Source organism: Convolutriloba macropyga, chromosome 11 (genome assembly GCF_964194025.1).
Source record: "Convolutriloba macropyga chromosome 11, txConMacr16.3, whole genome shotgun sequence".
Taxonomy (NCBI): Eukaryota; Metazoa; Xenacoelomorpha; order Acoela; family Convolutidae; genus Convolutriloba; species Convolutriloba macropyga.
In genome coordinates, this window is record NC_134478.1 from 45,123,775 (window position 1) to 45,137,737 (window position 13,963).

The 13,963-nt window shown below is 34.6% G+C and overlaps 1 protein-coding gene across 5 annotated transcripts in view; it reads right to left on the reverse strand.

Annotated features, from left to right (window-relative positions):
• The window catches only part of LOC142349664 (ryanodine receptor 2-like), a 227,570-nt gene that overhangs the window by 74,413 nt on the left and 139,194 nt on the right, over nt 1-13,963 (reverse strand). For all 5 annotated transcript variants that reach the window (XM_075401386.1, XM_075401387.1, XM_075401385.1 and 2 more), the window contains exons 46-51: nt 12,607-12,688; nt 12,215-12,336; nt 11,684-11,849; nt 11,362-11,412; nt 3,897-4,015; nt 3,319-3,494 (exon numbers count right to left, since the gene is read on the reverse strand). In XM_075401386.1, the coding sequence (XP_075257501.1) occupies nt 3,319-3,494; nt 3,897-4,015; nt 11,362-11,412; nt 11,684-11,849; nt 12,215-12,336; nt 12,607-12,688 (716 nt within the window). The remainder of the gene's footprint in view (nt 1-3,318; nt 3,495-3,896; nt 4,016-11,361; nt 11,413-11,683; nt 11,850-12,214; nt 12,337-12,606; nt 12,689-13,963) is intronic.

The window sequence follows — 13,963 nt, forward strand, 5'->3', positions numbered from 1 at the left end:
TTTTCAAGAAAATGTTATTGGTCTTACCTTTAAAGACAAAATATATTGTCGGATATTTTCCTTGAATTTTTTTTGTCACAAATTCCGGCTAAATATTTCACAAAATTCAGACTTTTTCATCAAAAACAGCACGAAATAAGTTTCTTTAGTCCACTCTAATTAAACTTGCAGGAAGTGCACACCCAAACACCACTAACACAATCTTTATAGACTGAAAAGGGGGCTAGTTCCACTTCAACTTCCGTTGAGAGTGCTCTGTAAACAAAACTTTGCCGTTTTTTGCAAACTTTATTCGTTGATTATCAAAAACGCAGCATTTATTTTTGATTTTTTAACTAACAAAATATCTATATCAACGACATCCCAAAAATTGAAAAGTCCTAATGGACAATCAACATTAGCAGGACTAGTTCTGTACCAATCTTGGACCGTTACCATCCAAAAATAATTCGGATTGTCGTCAGTTGGTTTTTTATAAAAAAATTCAATCTTTTTTATATTAATTAAAAAACAGAACAATTCAAATCAAAGCTCACTAGTGAAAGGTCCTATTGGCTTCCTAATTAGCTCAAAATTAATTTATCTAGTTGAATGCTTGAAAGCTTATGGTCGTTTTGACTTTCGCGTTCAAAAGCTTATGGTCGTTCTGACTTTCGCGTTCAAAAGCTTATGGTCGTTTTGAGTATCGCGTTCAAAACAACGCACAATTGATAATATTTAAATCCTTGAAGATATAGATTGTGGTTCTTTACCGCTTCGACAGTACGTTCTCGAAGAATTTAATTGAAACTTTTTTAATTTTGTCTTTAACTGTTGTTTTTACTTTGTCTTTTTAGTCGTATTTAATTTCCTGTACAATGACCCGTTTTGATTGGCTTTTCCTGGAAGAGTAGATGAGCCGATGTTCTGATATTATAAGATAGATAATGGCTTTCATGACTTTGAAAACAATTGTTTTCCAAAATGAAAAAAAAACAGTTTTGTTCCTTTTATTGTCTTTTTGTTACCTGGTCTCGTTAATAAAAGGTTAAAAATGACTTTAATTTTGTCAAGTGAAGGTGTCAAAAGGGATTGGTGTCACAAAATCTAATGTTCTTACAGAATTGGTTATGACTTTACTTGCTTCGACACGGGTTTTTCACAAAAAAAAGTAAATTAGTTTTTGATTTTTGTCATATTTGACTTTCTTTTTGTAGACATAAGACTTGTTCTGGATAATTGCAGGTCTCGAGGGCTTCCTTTGGAAAAACGAACGAAACTATTCAACTTTTTATTTTTGTAATTAATGGCTTTCATGTCTTTCGTAATAAATTCTTTTCGATAAAAACAAGTATTACATAATCTTGCTTTTTTCTTTTTGGTCTAATTGATACCCAGTTTCATTAATGAGAGGTCACATAATACATTTCAAGAAAAGATGTCAAAAGGGATCGGTGTCACAAAATTTAATGTTTTAAGAGAATTCGTTATGACTTTATTGGCTTCCACACGGGTTTTTCACAAAAAAAAGTAAATGACTTTTGATTTTTGTCATATTTGACGTATTTTAGTAGACTTAAGACATATTCTGGATAATTGAAGGTCTCAGGGGCCTCCCTGGGAAGAATGGATGATCCTTTTCAAAAATTTCATTGTGCAATTAATGGGTTTTATGTCTTTGGAAATAAATTTTTTTCGAAAAAAAAGTATTGCATAATTTTGCATTTTTCTTTTGTCTAATTGTTGCTTATTTTCATTAATGGGTGGCCACATAATACATTATCGGTGTTCGACGAAGGTGCAATTGAACATATTTTGGGGCCAAAGTAAGGCTTTACGGCTTCCAAAGCATTTTCTGGCAAGTTTTAACTGATTTTTAGTTTGTTGTCTATTAGTTGTTAATTGCTCGTGAACGAAGTTCATAGCAATTATTGTTAACATGTGTGTCTTTTTTATGCAAAATTTTCGCTTGAAAATTTTGAATTTTCAAGTAACTTCTAAACCCTTGACTTTTGGCGTTTCGCGTGATATAAAATTCTCTCTCAATCACAATTTCAAGCAGCTGAATTCAATTGGCGGCAATTTAATACTAAAAGCCAAATGAAAAGTGCGCAGAAACTGGTGCCATTTTTTACTTTAAATCTTAATAGTGGTATATCTTAACCTCTAATGTGGTTATTTGAAGCCCACTATTGAACTTTTAAGTCCCATTTAGGCTCCCCCTCCCTCCCTCCCTACCCCCCCCCCCCCCCGCCGACTGAAGCAGGCTGCAATTGATTAGAGATCCCACCAGTCGTTCGAGAGCACTTCTTCAGACGTTTAGTCGGTTATGTTTCTTTTTGTAACTGCATAAAAATTGAATACCAAGAGTTCTTAATTCCCTTCTATAGAAGCATTCGTAATTGTAAACCTATGGGATATTTTAGTTGATTCCTAATGGTTTTCATTACTTTGAAATTAACTGTTTTTTTTAAAAAAATTTCAGCGAATTTTCTAACTTTAAAGTTTCTTTTCTTTTTTGTCTAATTGCTACCAAGCTTTATTATGAACTGGCGAATAACCATTATTTTCTGGTGAATTACAAGTTATTTTGTTTATTTTCAGTTTTATCTGACGCTATTTTGACTTTGTTATTAAGTTTTGTTTCTTAAAACGGACATAAATTTTTTGATGTAATTAATGTTTGTTGTTGTTGCTTGATTTCGCCGTTCGTCTTCGCTCGTTTTCTTAATATCGGCATATCCCATCAATCTAATGCATCATTTTTTACTCCATTTCGTTCATACACCAGATTTTTTTGAAAAATACTTGAATTTTTTTGTGATTTTCCATCTGTTCCTCATTTGTTAGGCAATTATGCCAAAACTGTGGATGAGCGGGGTTGAAACCCTATGTGCGATCGCACATTACCGAGCCGCCTTGTTAAATTAACTTTACAGTTGGCAGCTAAATGCAAAAGTCAATAAAAGTTATGTTTTTTTAATAATTTGATTATCAGAAGTGACCGTGCAGATAATGCATTTTTACCGTGTCTGCCGCAAAAACACAAAAACTCCTGCGAAAATTTAAATCTGCCGCACATCTAATGGATATTTAAATTGGTTCAACTTCGGGATATGTAAGAGAGGTTCAATTTGATGTGCAATTGTTATGCTTTGTGGACAATAAAAAACATTGCATTCGATATTTTAATATACTTGCTTATATATATATATAGCTCTTTACTACGCAAAATGCACGTGCGCCGGAGGGGGGGGGGCGTAAAATATATAAGCCCACTAAGCTGGTCAGCCGAAACAGAATAGATTCAAAAATGTGCCACCAGGATCAGTAATTTACCTGTTGCAGGTCATCCTCTGAATTTGTGGTATCTTTGCCCGACTGCCACTCTGTCTTCAGTCTGGCTTCTTCACTCACTAAGTTGTCCATCTCAGCAGCCAATAGGCGCAGAGCAGGCAGATAGTGGCTGTTCAACATTGATGACGTAGACTCTCTCCAAATGGGCTGCGTCACCTCTGAAATTACCTCTAAATGACGTCACGGAATATGGTGCGTAAATCTTAGGTATAAAAGTTTTTGAAATAACAAGAAGGTGAATCAAAATTTGTCATAGTCAAGCGGGGTGAAAATTGCTTGGTATAATTCAACTGAAAACATTTTAATAATGGATAACAACGTGTAATTAATTCTGATTAGAAAAAAAACTATTATAAGAAAAATTTCAACAAAGAATCGTTTTGGTAAAAATCATTGTAATGCTAGTTTGGTAAAATCATTGTAAGTAAGCATGTCCCGCTTACTTTTTTTATCATATTCTTTGAGCTATAATCGCACGTTTAGAAACTATTCTGCTAGAAATTGGCGCTATTTGATTCTAAATGACAACCGAAATTTCCTTCTGATAAAGGTGAACTCACTTGCGATTTTCATCATCCAGATGGAGTCAGAGACACCAAAATTGTTCGTGATCAAAGAGAGCACATTGCATAACAGGCCATTCTGTTGAGAATGCGTCACGTTGGTCGGATAGTTGGTACTGGAAACGAGAAAAATTGAAAAATTAATGAAATTGCAAAGAAGTGGAAAACCAATGGCAATTTGGAGGAAAATATCAAGGCCCCAGCGTCAGTGCACATCAGGTACGCTACATTATTTTTTTAATAAGAAAACGCTTAATATGGATCCGTGTCAGGATCCTATTTTTTGGTATTCCACCATGATAGTTTAAACACAGTCCTCATTTGTTCAAGGGCAATGCCGTATCAAGTATTCTTTGTCCAATAATGAAGGCCAGATGTGCTATGTCAATTATTTTTAATCAAGGATTGGAAGCAGAAGCTGGAACAAACACTAGGAGAAAAAAGATAGCCAAAAAACAACAAAGGGCACCAGTTACAAAAATCAGAAAATTTAACCATTGCATTTTGTTTCCAACTCCAAATAGTCCCTTTTCAACGTCCTAATAAAACCTTATAGCGTACCAAGTTTTCAAATTCGAATCAAATGCTGCTTCTTCGAAACTCTGAGTTCGCAAAACACTAAATTAACAAAAATCAACATGACTTAAAAGTAGGCGACCATAGACTATAAAATCCTTGTTTATCTTTTTGGATTAACGAAAAACTTGAAAAATTTTAGCGCAGAAGGCATACTTTTGAGTTATAGCGTACTTTTGCAGAAAAAACGACCTAGTTTAGAGATTGCTGTTTTATTCAAGTTGACAATTCCCAATATTAGGTTTTCGTTTCAAAAGTAGCAGAGAGGTGAGTTGAGTCTTATATTTTAAACAAACAAATTGCGAAACAAAAGAATATTTAGCTAATTGTCAACATATTTCAGTTACGAAGCAAGGTTGCATTTGTTTATAAGGCCAAAGTCCAAATGTCTGCTCAGACTAAATTAGCTTTTCACATCCATCAGAGATACGTTAACCAAAATTCAAAGGCGTGTACACCCAATAGTATTCTAGGGCTGGTATATCTTTCGAGCCAATCCGACCAACCAACCCTGAAATATTAACACCGGAAATAACGAAGGTTTTTAAAATACAAAGAACAAAACGTTTAAATTAAGGAAATGTTTGAAAACAGGTTCTAAACAAGCAAGCATGCTTTTTTATCCATTGTAGCACCAGGTAAAATGTTTCAAATTTTTTTTTGTGGTTTCCAGTGGAGAATCTTTGGGTATTCTCAAGCGACAATTATTAGCCTCTGACATGGAAAAGATTATTTTGAATAAAATTTGAAGTATAAATTATTTTCGAAGCGGGGAATCCAATTTCGAAGTGGGATTTGAGCTCAGTCCCGCACCGACGAAACTGCCGGTGGCCGCTGCTCCGGGACGTAAATATTGATTTGTTCGTGGAGTATTGGGAATAGCCTTGCAATTTCAGAAGCGTTACAGTACTTTAAGGGCTTCTAAATTCTGATAAGTTTGATGGAGCGTCCAGAAGTGACCAAAACGTGAAATTATGTTCTTTGAGCGGCCGGAAGACTTTGAAGTAGTAATAACACGATAACTTGGGACATTGAAAGATAGGAGTACCCAACCTGATTTCTTCTATGAAAGTGAATATTTTAATTTTCGGCACACACGACTCTTTAAAAAATTCAAAACGCGAACTTCTGGCAACAGATATTTCCAGGACTATAAATTTTTGGCTTGCAACTAGCTTCCACTCTACGGCTTCTAAATTTTTTTACACCATAGATTATGACCCTAGACCAAAAGATACGGCCTTTCTGGTTTTTTGACCCGAGCGGGACCTATCTGAGAGTTGTGCGAGGACGTTCTTTACTCTGTACTCCTGGGAGTTAGATAAAACATTTGGGTAGGTGAATTTGTGTACGAAAATTTTACACTATTTGTTTTTTTATGAACTTGACACCTCAATTGGTCGAGTGACATCTTGATGAACCATAGAGTTCAAAATTTGGGCTTTTAGGAAAGTTAGTTTTTTTCGGATTTTTTAATTTACAAGGAATTGCGTGAAATGGTCTCCAGTTATGGAAAAGCAGTTTCTCTTACATTTGAGTCTAAATTTAGTTATTGGTTCAACACATGGCTTTTGACAGGGATTGAATACAACTATTTGGTTGCGATACAGGCAATGGTGCGATGAGAGGACTTCAAATCAACGTGCAATGTTAGTTAGCAAACAGTGATTGAGATGGCTGAGATGATGAGTTAAGATAAGAGACTGTTGGTTGAGTATGAATTGAAGCGACACACACACACACATAGAGAGAGAGAGAGAGAAAGAGAGAGAGAGAGAGAGAAAGCGAGCAAGAGAGAGTTGTTGAGGAGATAATTGTTTCCATTGAGAACAAGAGTTAGCAGAGAGTCTTGATTCGAGCGTTGAGCGAATCATATTGAGAAGTTGAATTCTAAAGGAAAAACTGGAGAACGCTCAATTTAGTGAGAAAAAACTTCAGAAGTTAGTAAATGAGAGATCATATGGGATACGGTGAGGTTTTTTCGTTAAGCTCATTTCGGAAGTGAACAATGGACGTTTGTCTTGAATATTTTAATTACCATCATAAGCTGTCTCGATGTTGGTCTTTGAAATGAAGTTCCAGTGATTTTCTTACCTCTGTTATTCAAATGATCAGAATTATATTTTCGGGACTTTTTGAGAATATCCTTATTTTGTTACAACGTTTGTTCATTTTGCAACAAAGTACAAGAGTGGAAGAGGGAAACTAGGGTAGCAAAATATCGCTTGCTTCATTAATTAAAAATCTTGGTTTACTTTATTTTATTGATCTTCTGGGCGACAGAGTTCCCTTACTTTTGGCTTTGTCGAAATTTGGAAGACGACATTCAAAACGCAGTAAATAAACCACCACATAAAATTTTCAAGTACTTATTAGTCCATGCTAAGACTGCCGTGAAAGGTTGCAATTTTGCGACCATGGTGTCTAAAGTTCTGTATAGTTTGCACTCAATCAAAAAGTCAGCTTTCGCTTTTTGTTTTGTATTTCTTTAGAGAAAATTCTTTTTAGCGAGAAATTATGCCGATAAAATAATGAGAAACGAGAATCAGACGTTTCCCCATGAAAAAACAACCAACTTTTTTTGAAAATCAGCATCTAATTTTAGATAAAACCTAAAAGACAGTTCATCGTTTACAGTTCTTTTATAATATAATTGATAGTTTAATTTAATAGCAGTTTGAGTGGCAATTCATCTTCTTATTAATGCATAACTAATAATGCTTTGAAAAAAAAGAAAACATATATAATTAGACCAGGGAGAATTCCATCATGCAAAAGTGAGTTTTAAGTTTGCCAGATTATCTTGTAGCTCTAAATGATTTTAAGCGATGAATGAATTTTTTGCTCGTGAATGTTATGCTTAAGAAATGCAGTTTAACAGTACCAAAGAAATGGAAAAATTTCCATTTTGACTTCTCAATGGAGCTCTAAAAGAAGCTTCTCAAAATTAAGGTTAGCTTTAATAGCAAAGGGTTTATATTTTTTATGGAACTCAGTAAGTATTGAACCTTGGCGACCTTTGATCGGCCCATTAGCTATGTGTACGACAGAGACTCAGAGTGTAAATTTAGATTAAATGAAATGGAAAACAGAAAAAAAGGAATACCGCCATATATACATACAATGATGCATATCAATTACATCAATATCCTAACGCTTGATAACTTGGTGGTTTATAGATAAGCAGGACATTGATCAACTAGTTGATGGGTTATGAAATGCAAATGATTTGAATTTTAGCTTCTTATAACAGGAAACAACGACCGAATTTTTAAAGAACTGACAGAACCTAATTAAAGAATTAGGACTTTTGTGCCTACCCGTTGCGATACTGAAAGGTTGATTGTAAGAGCATGCAAACTTCTTGCAAAAGATGGTGAAATTTTAAGAATTTTCAAGTTTCTTGCAAAACATGATTAACTTGTAAGAACTTGCAAATCGAATGGTTAATTTGCGACTGCTTGAAGCCGAACGGCTAAATTGCAGGTGGCTTGCAAGTTGCACACCGGACTCTCTAAAAAATTCAAAACGCGAACTTCTGGCAACAGATATTTCCAGGACTATAAGTTTTTGGCTTGTAACTAGCTTCCACTCTACGGCTTCTAAATATTTTTACACCACAGATTATGACCCTAGACCAAAAGATATGGCTTTTCTGGCTTTTGACCCGAGCGGGACCTATCTGAGAGTTGTCCGACGACGTTCTTTGTGTACTCCTGGGAGTTAGATAAAACATTTGGGTAGGTGAATTTGTGTACGAAAATTTTACACTAGTTGTTTTTTTTTATGAACTTGACACCTCAATTGGTCGAGTGACATTTTGATGAACCATAGAGTTCAAAATTTGGGCTTTTAGGAAAGTTAGTTTTTTCGGAATGTTTATTCACAAGGAATTGCGTGAAATGGTCTCCAGTTATGGAAAAGCAGTTTCTCTTACATTTGAGTCTAAATTTAGTTATTGGTTCAAAACATGGCTTTTGACAGGGATTGAATACAACTATTTGGTTACGATACAGGCAATGGTGCGATGAGAGGACTTCATATCAACGTGCAATGTTAGTTAGCAAACAATGATTGAGATGGCTGAGATGATGAGTTAAGATAAGAGACTGTTGGTTGAGTATAAATTGAAGCGACACACACACACATAGAGAGAGAGAAAAAGAGAGAGAGAGAGAGAGAGAGAGAGAAAGCGAGCAAGAGAGAGTTGTTCAGGAGATAATTGTTTCCATCGAGAACAAGAGTTAGCAGAGAGTCTTGATTCGAGCGTTGAGCGAATCATATTGAGAAGTTGAATTCTAAAGGAAAAACTGGAGAACGCTCAATTTAGTGAGAAAAAACTTCAGAAGTTAGTAAATGAGAGATCATATGGGATACGGTGAGGTTTTTTCGTTAAGCTCATTTCGGAAGTGAACAATGGACGTTTGTCTTGAATATTTTAATTACCATCATAAGCTGTCTCGATGTTGGTCTTTGAAATGAAGTTCCAGTGATTTTCTTACCTCTGTTATTCAAATGATCAGAATTATATTTTCGGGACTTTTTGAGAATATCCTTATTTTGTTACAACGTTTGTTCATTTTGCAACAAAGTACAAGAGTGGAAGAGGGAAACTAGGGTAGCAAAATATCGCTTGCTTCATTAATTAAAAATCTTGGTTTACTTTATTTTATTGATCTTCTGGGCGACAGAGTTCCCTTACTTTTGGCTTTGTCGAAATTTGGAAGACGACATTCAAAACGCAGTAAATAAACCACCACATAAAATTTTCAAGTACTTATTAGTCCATGCTAAGACTGCCGTGAAAGGTTGCAATTTTGCGACCATGGTGTCTAAAGCTCTGTATAGTTTGCACTCAATCAAAAAGTCAGCTTTCGCTTTTTGTTTTGTATTTCTTTAGAGAAAATTCTTTTTAGCGAGAAATTATGCCGATAAAATAATGAGAAATGAGAATCAGACGTTTCCCCATGAAAAAACAACCAACTTTTTTTGAAAATCAGCATCTAATTTTAGATAAAACCTAAAAGACAGTTCATCGTTTACAGTTCTTTTATAATATAATTGATAGTTTAATTTAATAGCAGTTTGAGTGGCAATTCATCTTCTTATTAATGTATAACTAATAATGCTTTGAAAAAAAAGAAAACATATATAATTAGACCAGGGAGAACTCCATCATGCAAAAGTGAGTTTTAAGTTTGCCAGATTATCTTGTAGCTCTAAATGATTTTCAGCGATGAATGAATTTTTTGCTCGTGACGGTTATGCTTAAGAAATGCAGTTTAACAGTACAAAAGAAATGGAAAAATTTCCGTTTTGACTTCTCAATGGAGCTCTAAAAGGAAGCTTCTCAAAATTAAGGTTGGCTTTAATAGCAAAGGGTTTATATTTTTTATGGAACTCAGTAAGTATTGAACCCTGGCGGCCTTTGATCGGCCCATTAGCTATGTGTACGACAGAGAATCAGAGTGTAAATTTAGATTAAATGAAATGGAAAACAGAAAAAAGGAAGACCACCATATATACATACAATGCTGCATATCGATTACATCAATATCCTAACGCTTGATAACTGGGTGATTTATAGATAAGCAGGACATTGATCAACTAGTTGATGGGTTATGAAATGCAAATTATTTGAACTTTAGCTTCTTATAACAGGAAACAACGACCGAATTTTTAAAGAACAGACAGAACCTAATTAAAGAATTAGGACTTTTGTGCCTACCCGTTGCGATACTGAAATGTTGACTTGTAAGAGCATGCAAACTTCTTGCAAAAGATGGCGAAATTGTAAGAATTTGCAAGTTTCTTGCAAAACATGATTAACTTGTAAGAACTTGCAAATCGAATGGTTAATTTGCGACAGCTTGAAGCCGAACGGCTAAATTGCAAGTCTCTTGCAAGTTGGTTACGGTCGAGCTCTAGTCTAATTGACTGATTCAATGTAAGATTCTGAGTTATTGAGTTGGTATAACACAATACAATGTGACTTAAGTTGACAAAACGGTTAGTTTTAAATTTTGTCAACTCAAGAGGCGCTGTTACAATCCATTTGATAAATGAAAGCTTCCCAAGGCGCTTCTTTATTTAGAATTGCGACAATGATAAAGTTAGATCAGAGAAAATGAGAGAAACCTTGTTCATGAGAAGATCAATCAGAAATGTTAGAAAAAGGTCAGCTTTTTTCTCTATAGCTCTTTGGATTCTTACCTCTTCCCAGTGACTAGGAATAAGACAAAAACTGATTCAAACGGATTAAAATCAGTCGATCTTTTTTTTAAAAATGGGTTTTTTTATGTTAATTAAAGAACAGAACAATTCACATCAAAGCTCACTGTTGATAGGTCCAAATAGCTTCCTAAAAATTTCCAAACTAATGTATCTATTTCCTTTAATCGAAAGATCATGGTCGTTTTGACTTTTAAAAATGTTTGCTTATTAAAAAGAATGGCTTTTTGAACTTTGCCAATATTTTTCTTTTAATTTGGTCAACTTGTCGCCTAACGTCAGCAAAGAAAGAATGCTTCTTCTTCCTATTTTTTATAATGAATTAAATATTTTTTAAATGGAAATACTTTTTTGCGGTTTTACCCGTTAACTTATGGTTTTCTGGCTTTGATAATACTAGATTTCACAATTTTTTTTGTATTTTTAATTCTTGGCAATTTGATAAATGAAAGCTTCCCAAGGCTCTTCTTTATGTAGAATTGCGACAATGATAAAGTTAGATGAGAGAAAATGAGAGAAACCTTGCTCATGAAAAGATCAATCAGAAATGTTAGGAAAAAGGTCAGCTTTTTTCTCTATAGCTCTTTGGATTCAAACTGCTTCCCAGTGACTAGGAATAAGACAAAAACTGATTCAAAAATGTGTGAACACTTACGCCTCCACCAACTCGTAGTCAGGTCCCTTGTAGATCCAATTCGAGAAGTATCTGAAAAGTATACAGTCTTGCAAATTAGTAACAGCAAGCAACGAGCCATAATATGACTGGCTACCCAGTGAAATGAAACTTGAAATGTCAGAATAAGTTCTCAGTAAGATTCTTGGCAAGAAGGGGACAGAATATATATGGACAGAATCGTATGATCTTTGCTTGCGCATCAAGCAAGTATGCTTTTGCTGTCGACTTGGGCTGTAATTAGTGTAATTTGCGGCTTTTTTATAGTCAATCGTCTTGTTATAAAAAGACAATTTCTACGAACATGCATGTGATTGGAAGTAGGACTTCAATGACTAGTAGAGGATCATAGCACTCTTCGACAACTGGAGAGTTCTGTGCGTGGGCAGCAGCTGATGATGCCATTATGTTCACCTCGTTCAGTATCTCATCCAGGGTCGGAACATCCACACAAAGGTTCTCAAGTCGCTCTGGATAGATAAACAGAACATGGTATTACAATATAACCCAGATGATTTATAACCACGAAAATCGGCTCTCTACATATTAAAATTCTCTCCAATTATTGAAGTTTTTTTCAGTTCCTTTAACACTGTCAGTTTATGTGGTTGACATCAATTGGGGCATAATTTGCTTTGTTTTCCCTCTTTATAAACCATAATTAATGTTAGAAAAACTCGAGTTATTATTTAAACATGAGCTTATCAACTTGTGTAGTCATTTAAGCTCTCAATTAATTATTTAAAGAAGTTGATAGCTTCAAAATGACCAGCTTTGCGTAGCTTTAAAAGATCGAAATGTCCGGATTCACAATAATTGTCAATAAATGACTCACGTTTGAAGTCTTTGTTGTTGAGAATTGACTGTTTGTTGTAAATTGTCATCTCTGGCTCCAAAAAGGCCACTGGGAACGCCTTCGCAAACTCTGCCAGACAATCTCCCACTATTCCACGCTGCCTATAGCCACCACAACTACCTTTTTGAACCAAGAACCACAAATTTAATAAAAAAAAATTTTGCATTCAATCGACTGTCAACTATCAATTCAAAAATTCGATAAAAACGCGCGCTGTTCATTAATTTTTTAAATCAAGAGAAACGATAATATCGAGACAATTTTTACTGCGACAGTTGACCAAAAAATACATTTCTAATTGTTTGTGATATAGTTTTTTTGTTAATTGATTGCAATGGAGTTAGCATTAGATAATTATCTGTTGTACTAACGTTGCATTGCATAGATTTTGGTCGGCTCCCAAGAGATAAAGCTGCTCCAGTAGCTCGTAACAACAGTATTGTGTCTCACCAACTGAAAAAAAAGACAACACTGTTAATTTCTTTTATTTCTCTTATTAATATAAATGAATAGGTTGTTTTTGAAAGATCTGTAATGTGCGTTTCCAAACACGGTTGCAACCCATCAAAAAATTTAATTTGAAAATATAAAATTTAGTTATTAAAAAAACGTATCCTGATTTGTAAGTTCAACATTTATTCGTCTTATCATCCTACGTCACAATAATTGCACCTGATTTTTTATCGAGAAAAAAGCTAGAAGGCTAGAGATTTTTCTTAGAATTTTGTAGCATTTTTTCCTTCATTGCCCTTCGGCTCTCACTTCTGAACCTCTCGAGAAGTCGAATTTTATTTTAGCAAGAAGCAGTTGACAGTCGGAAAAAAATTGCTTCACACAAAAACGCAGGTAGAAAAATGAGGACAATTTTCTCCGATTCTGTTAAAATGTCGGATTTCTTCGACAACTTTTTCAATCGACCTGCTACAGGCATTCAAGCTTAATCGATAGGAGTCGGAACAGGCGCCAAAACAAGCGTCAGAACTTGCTAAGAAAGAACTCAGATAAAAGCCCGAAATCAGGCATTATTTGGGTAAAAGATTTCAGCAATTAGCCAGAAAACCAGTCTTTACCCTTTAATAACTCGTGGTAGTTGTTCGGAAAGATTTGTTTTTGTGCTAATAAAGTTATTCATATCAATTGCTAAACCTGCCAAATTTTCTTAATGAAATTGGAAAAGCAATGGCAATAAAAGCTTCAGAGTACTGAAAACAAATTTTTTTTTTCGAAAAAATCTTGCTCAAGTTCAAGTTCAATTTTTGTTCAAGTTAAGAAAAATGTATTCCGCCGAGTGTTTAGTAACTTATGCAACATTAGACAAAATTCTGGGCAATGTTTTTTTGTAGTTTAAAGAATATATATATTTTAGATGTCAGAATGGATAACAGTGATTTTGCTATCAGATTAGTATGTACAAAATTATCACAAAATTGGAACTTTCCAAAATGTTGAGGGGTACTTTATTTTTGTGAAGGCAAATGGGGAAAAATTACTTTAGGATTTGACTAATTTTCAACTATTTGTTAACAGTGCCACACTGCCTGAAATTGCCTAAACTTTGATGAAGAATGGCCAAATAGAGCTTGATCTCACTTTAAGAAACAGTTTCAGTGAAGAGCATACAAATGGACTAGTAAGGCGTCAGGCTCTAAGAGAGCTGCTCAGCTGCTTAATGCCTTACGGGCCTTAATGTTTATACCGTTTTTGGGGACGAAAAATTAAAAGCGTGAA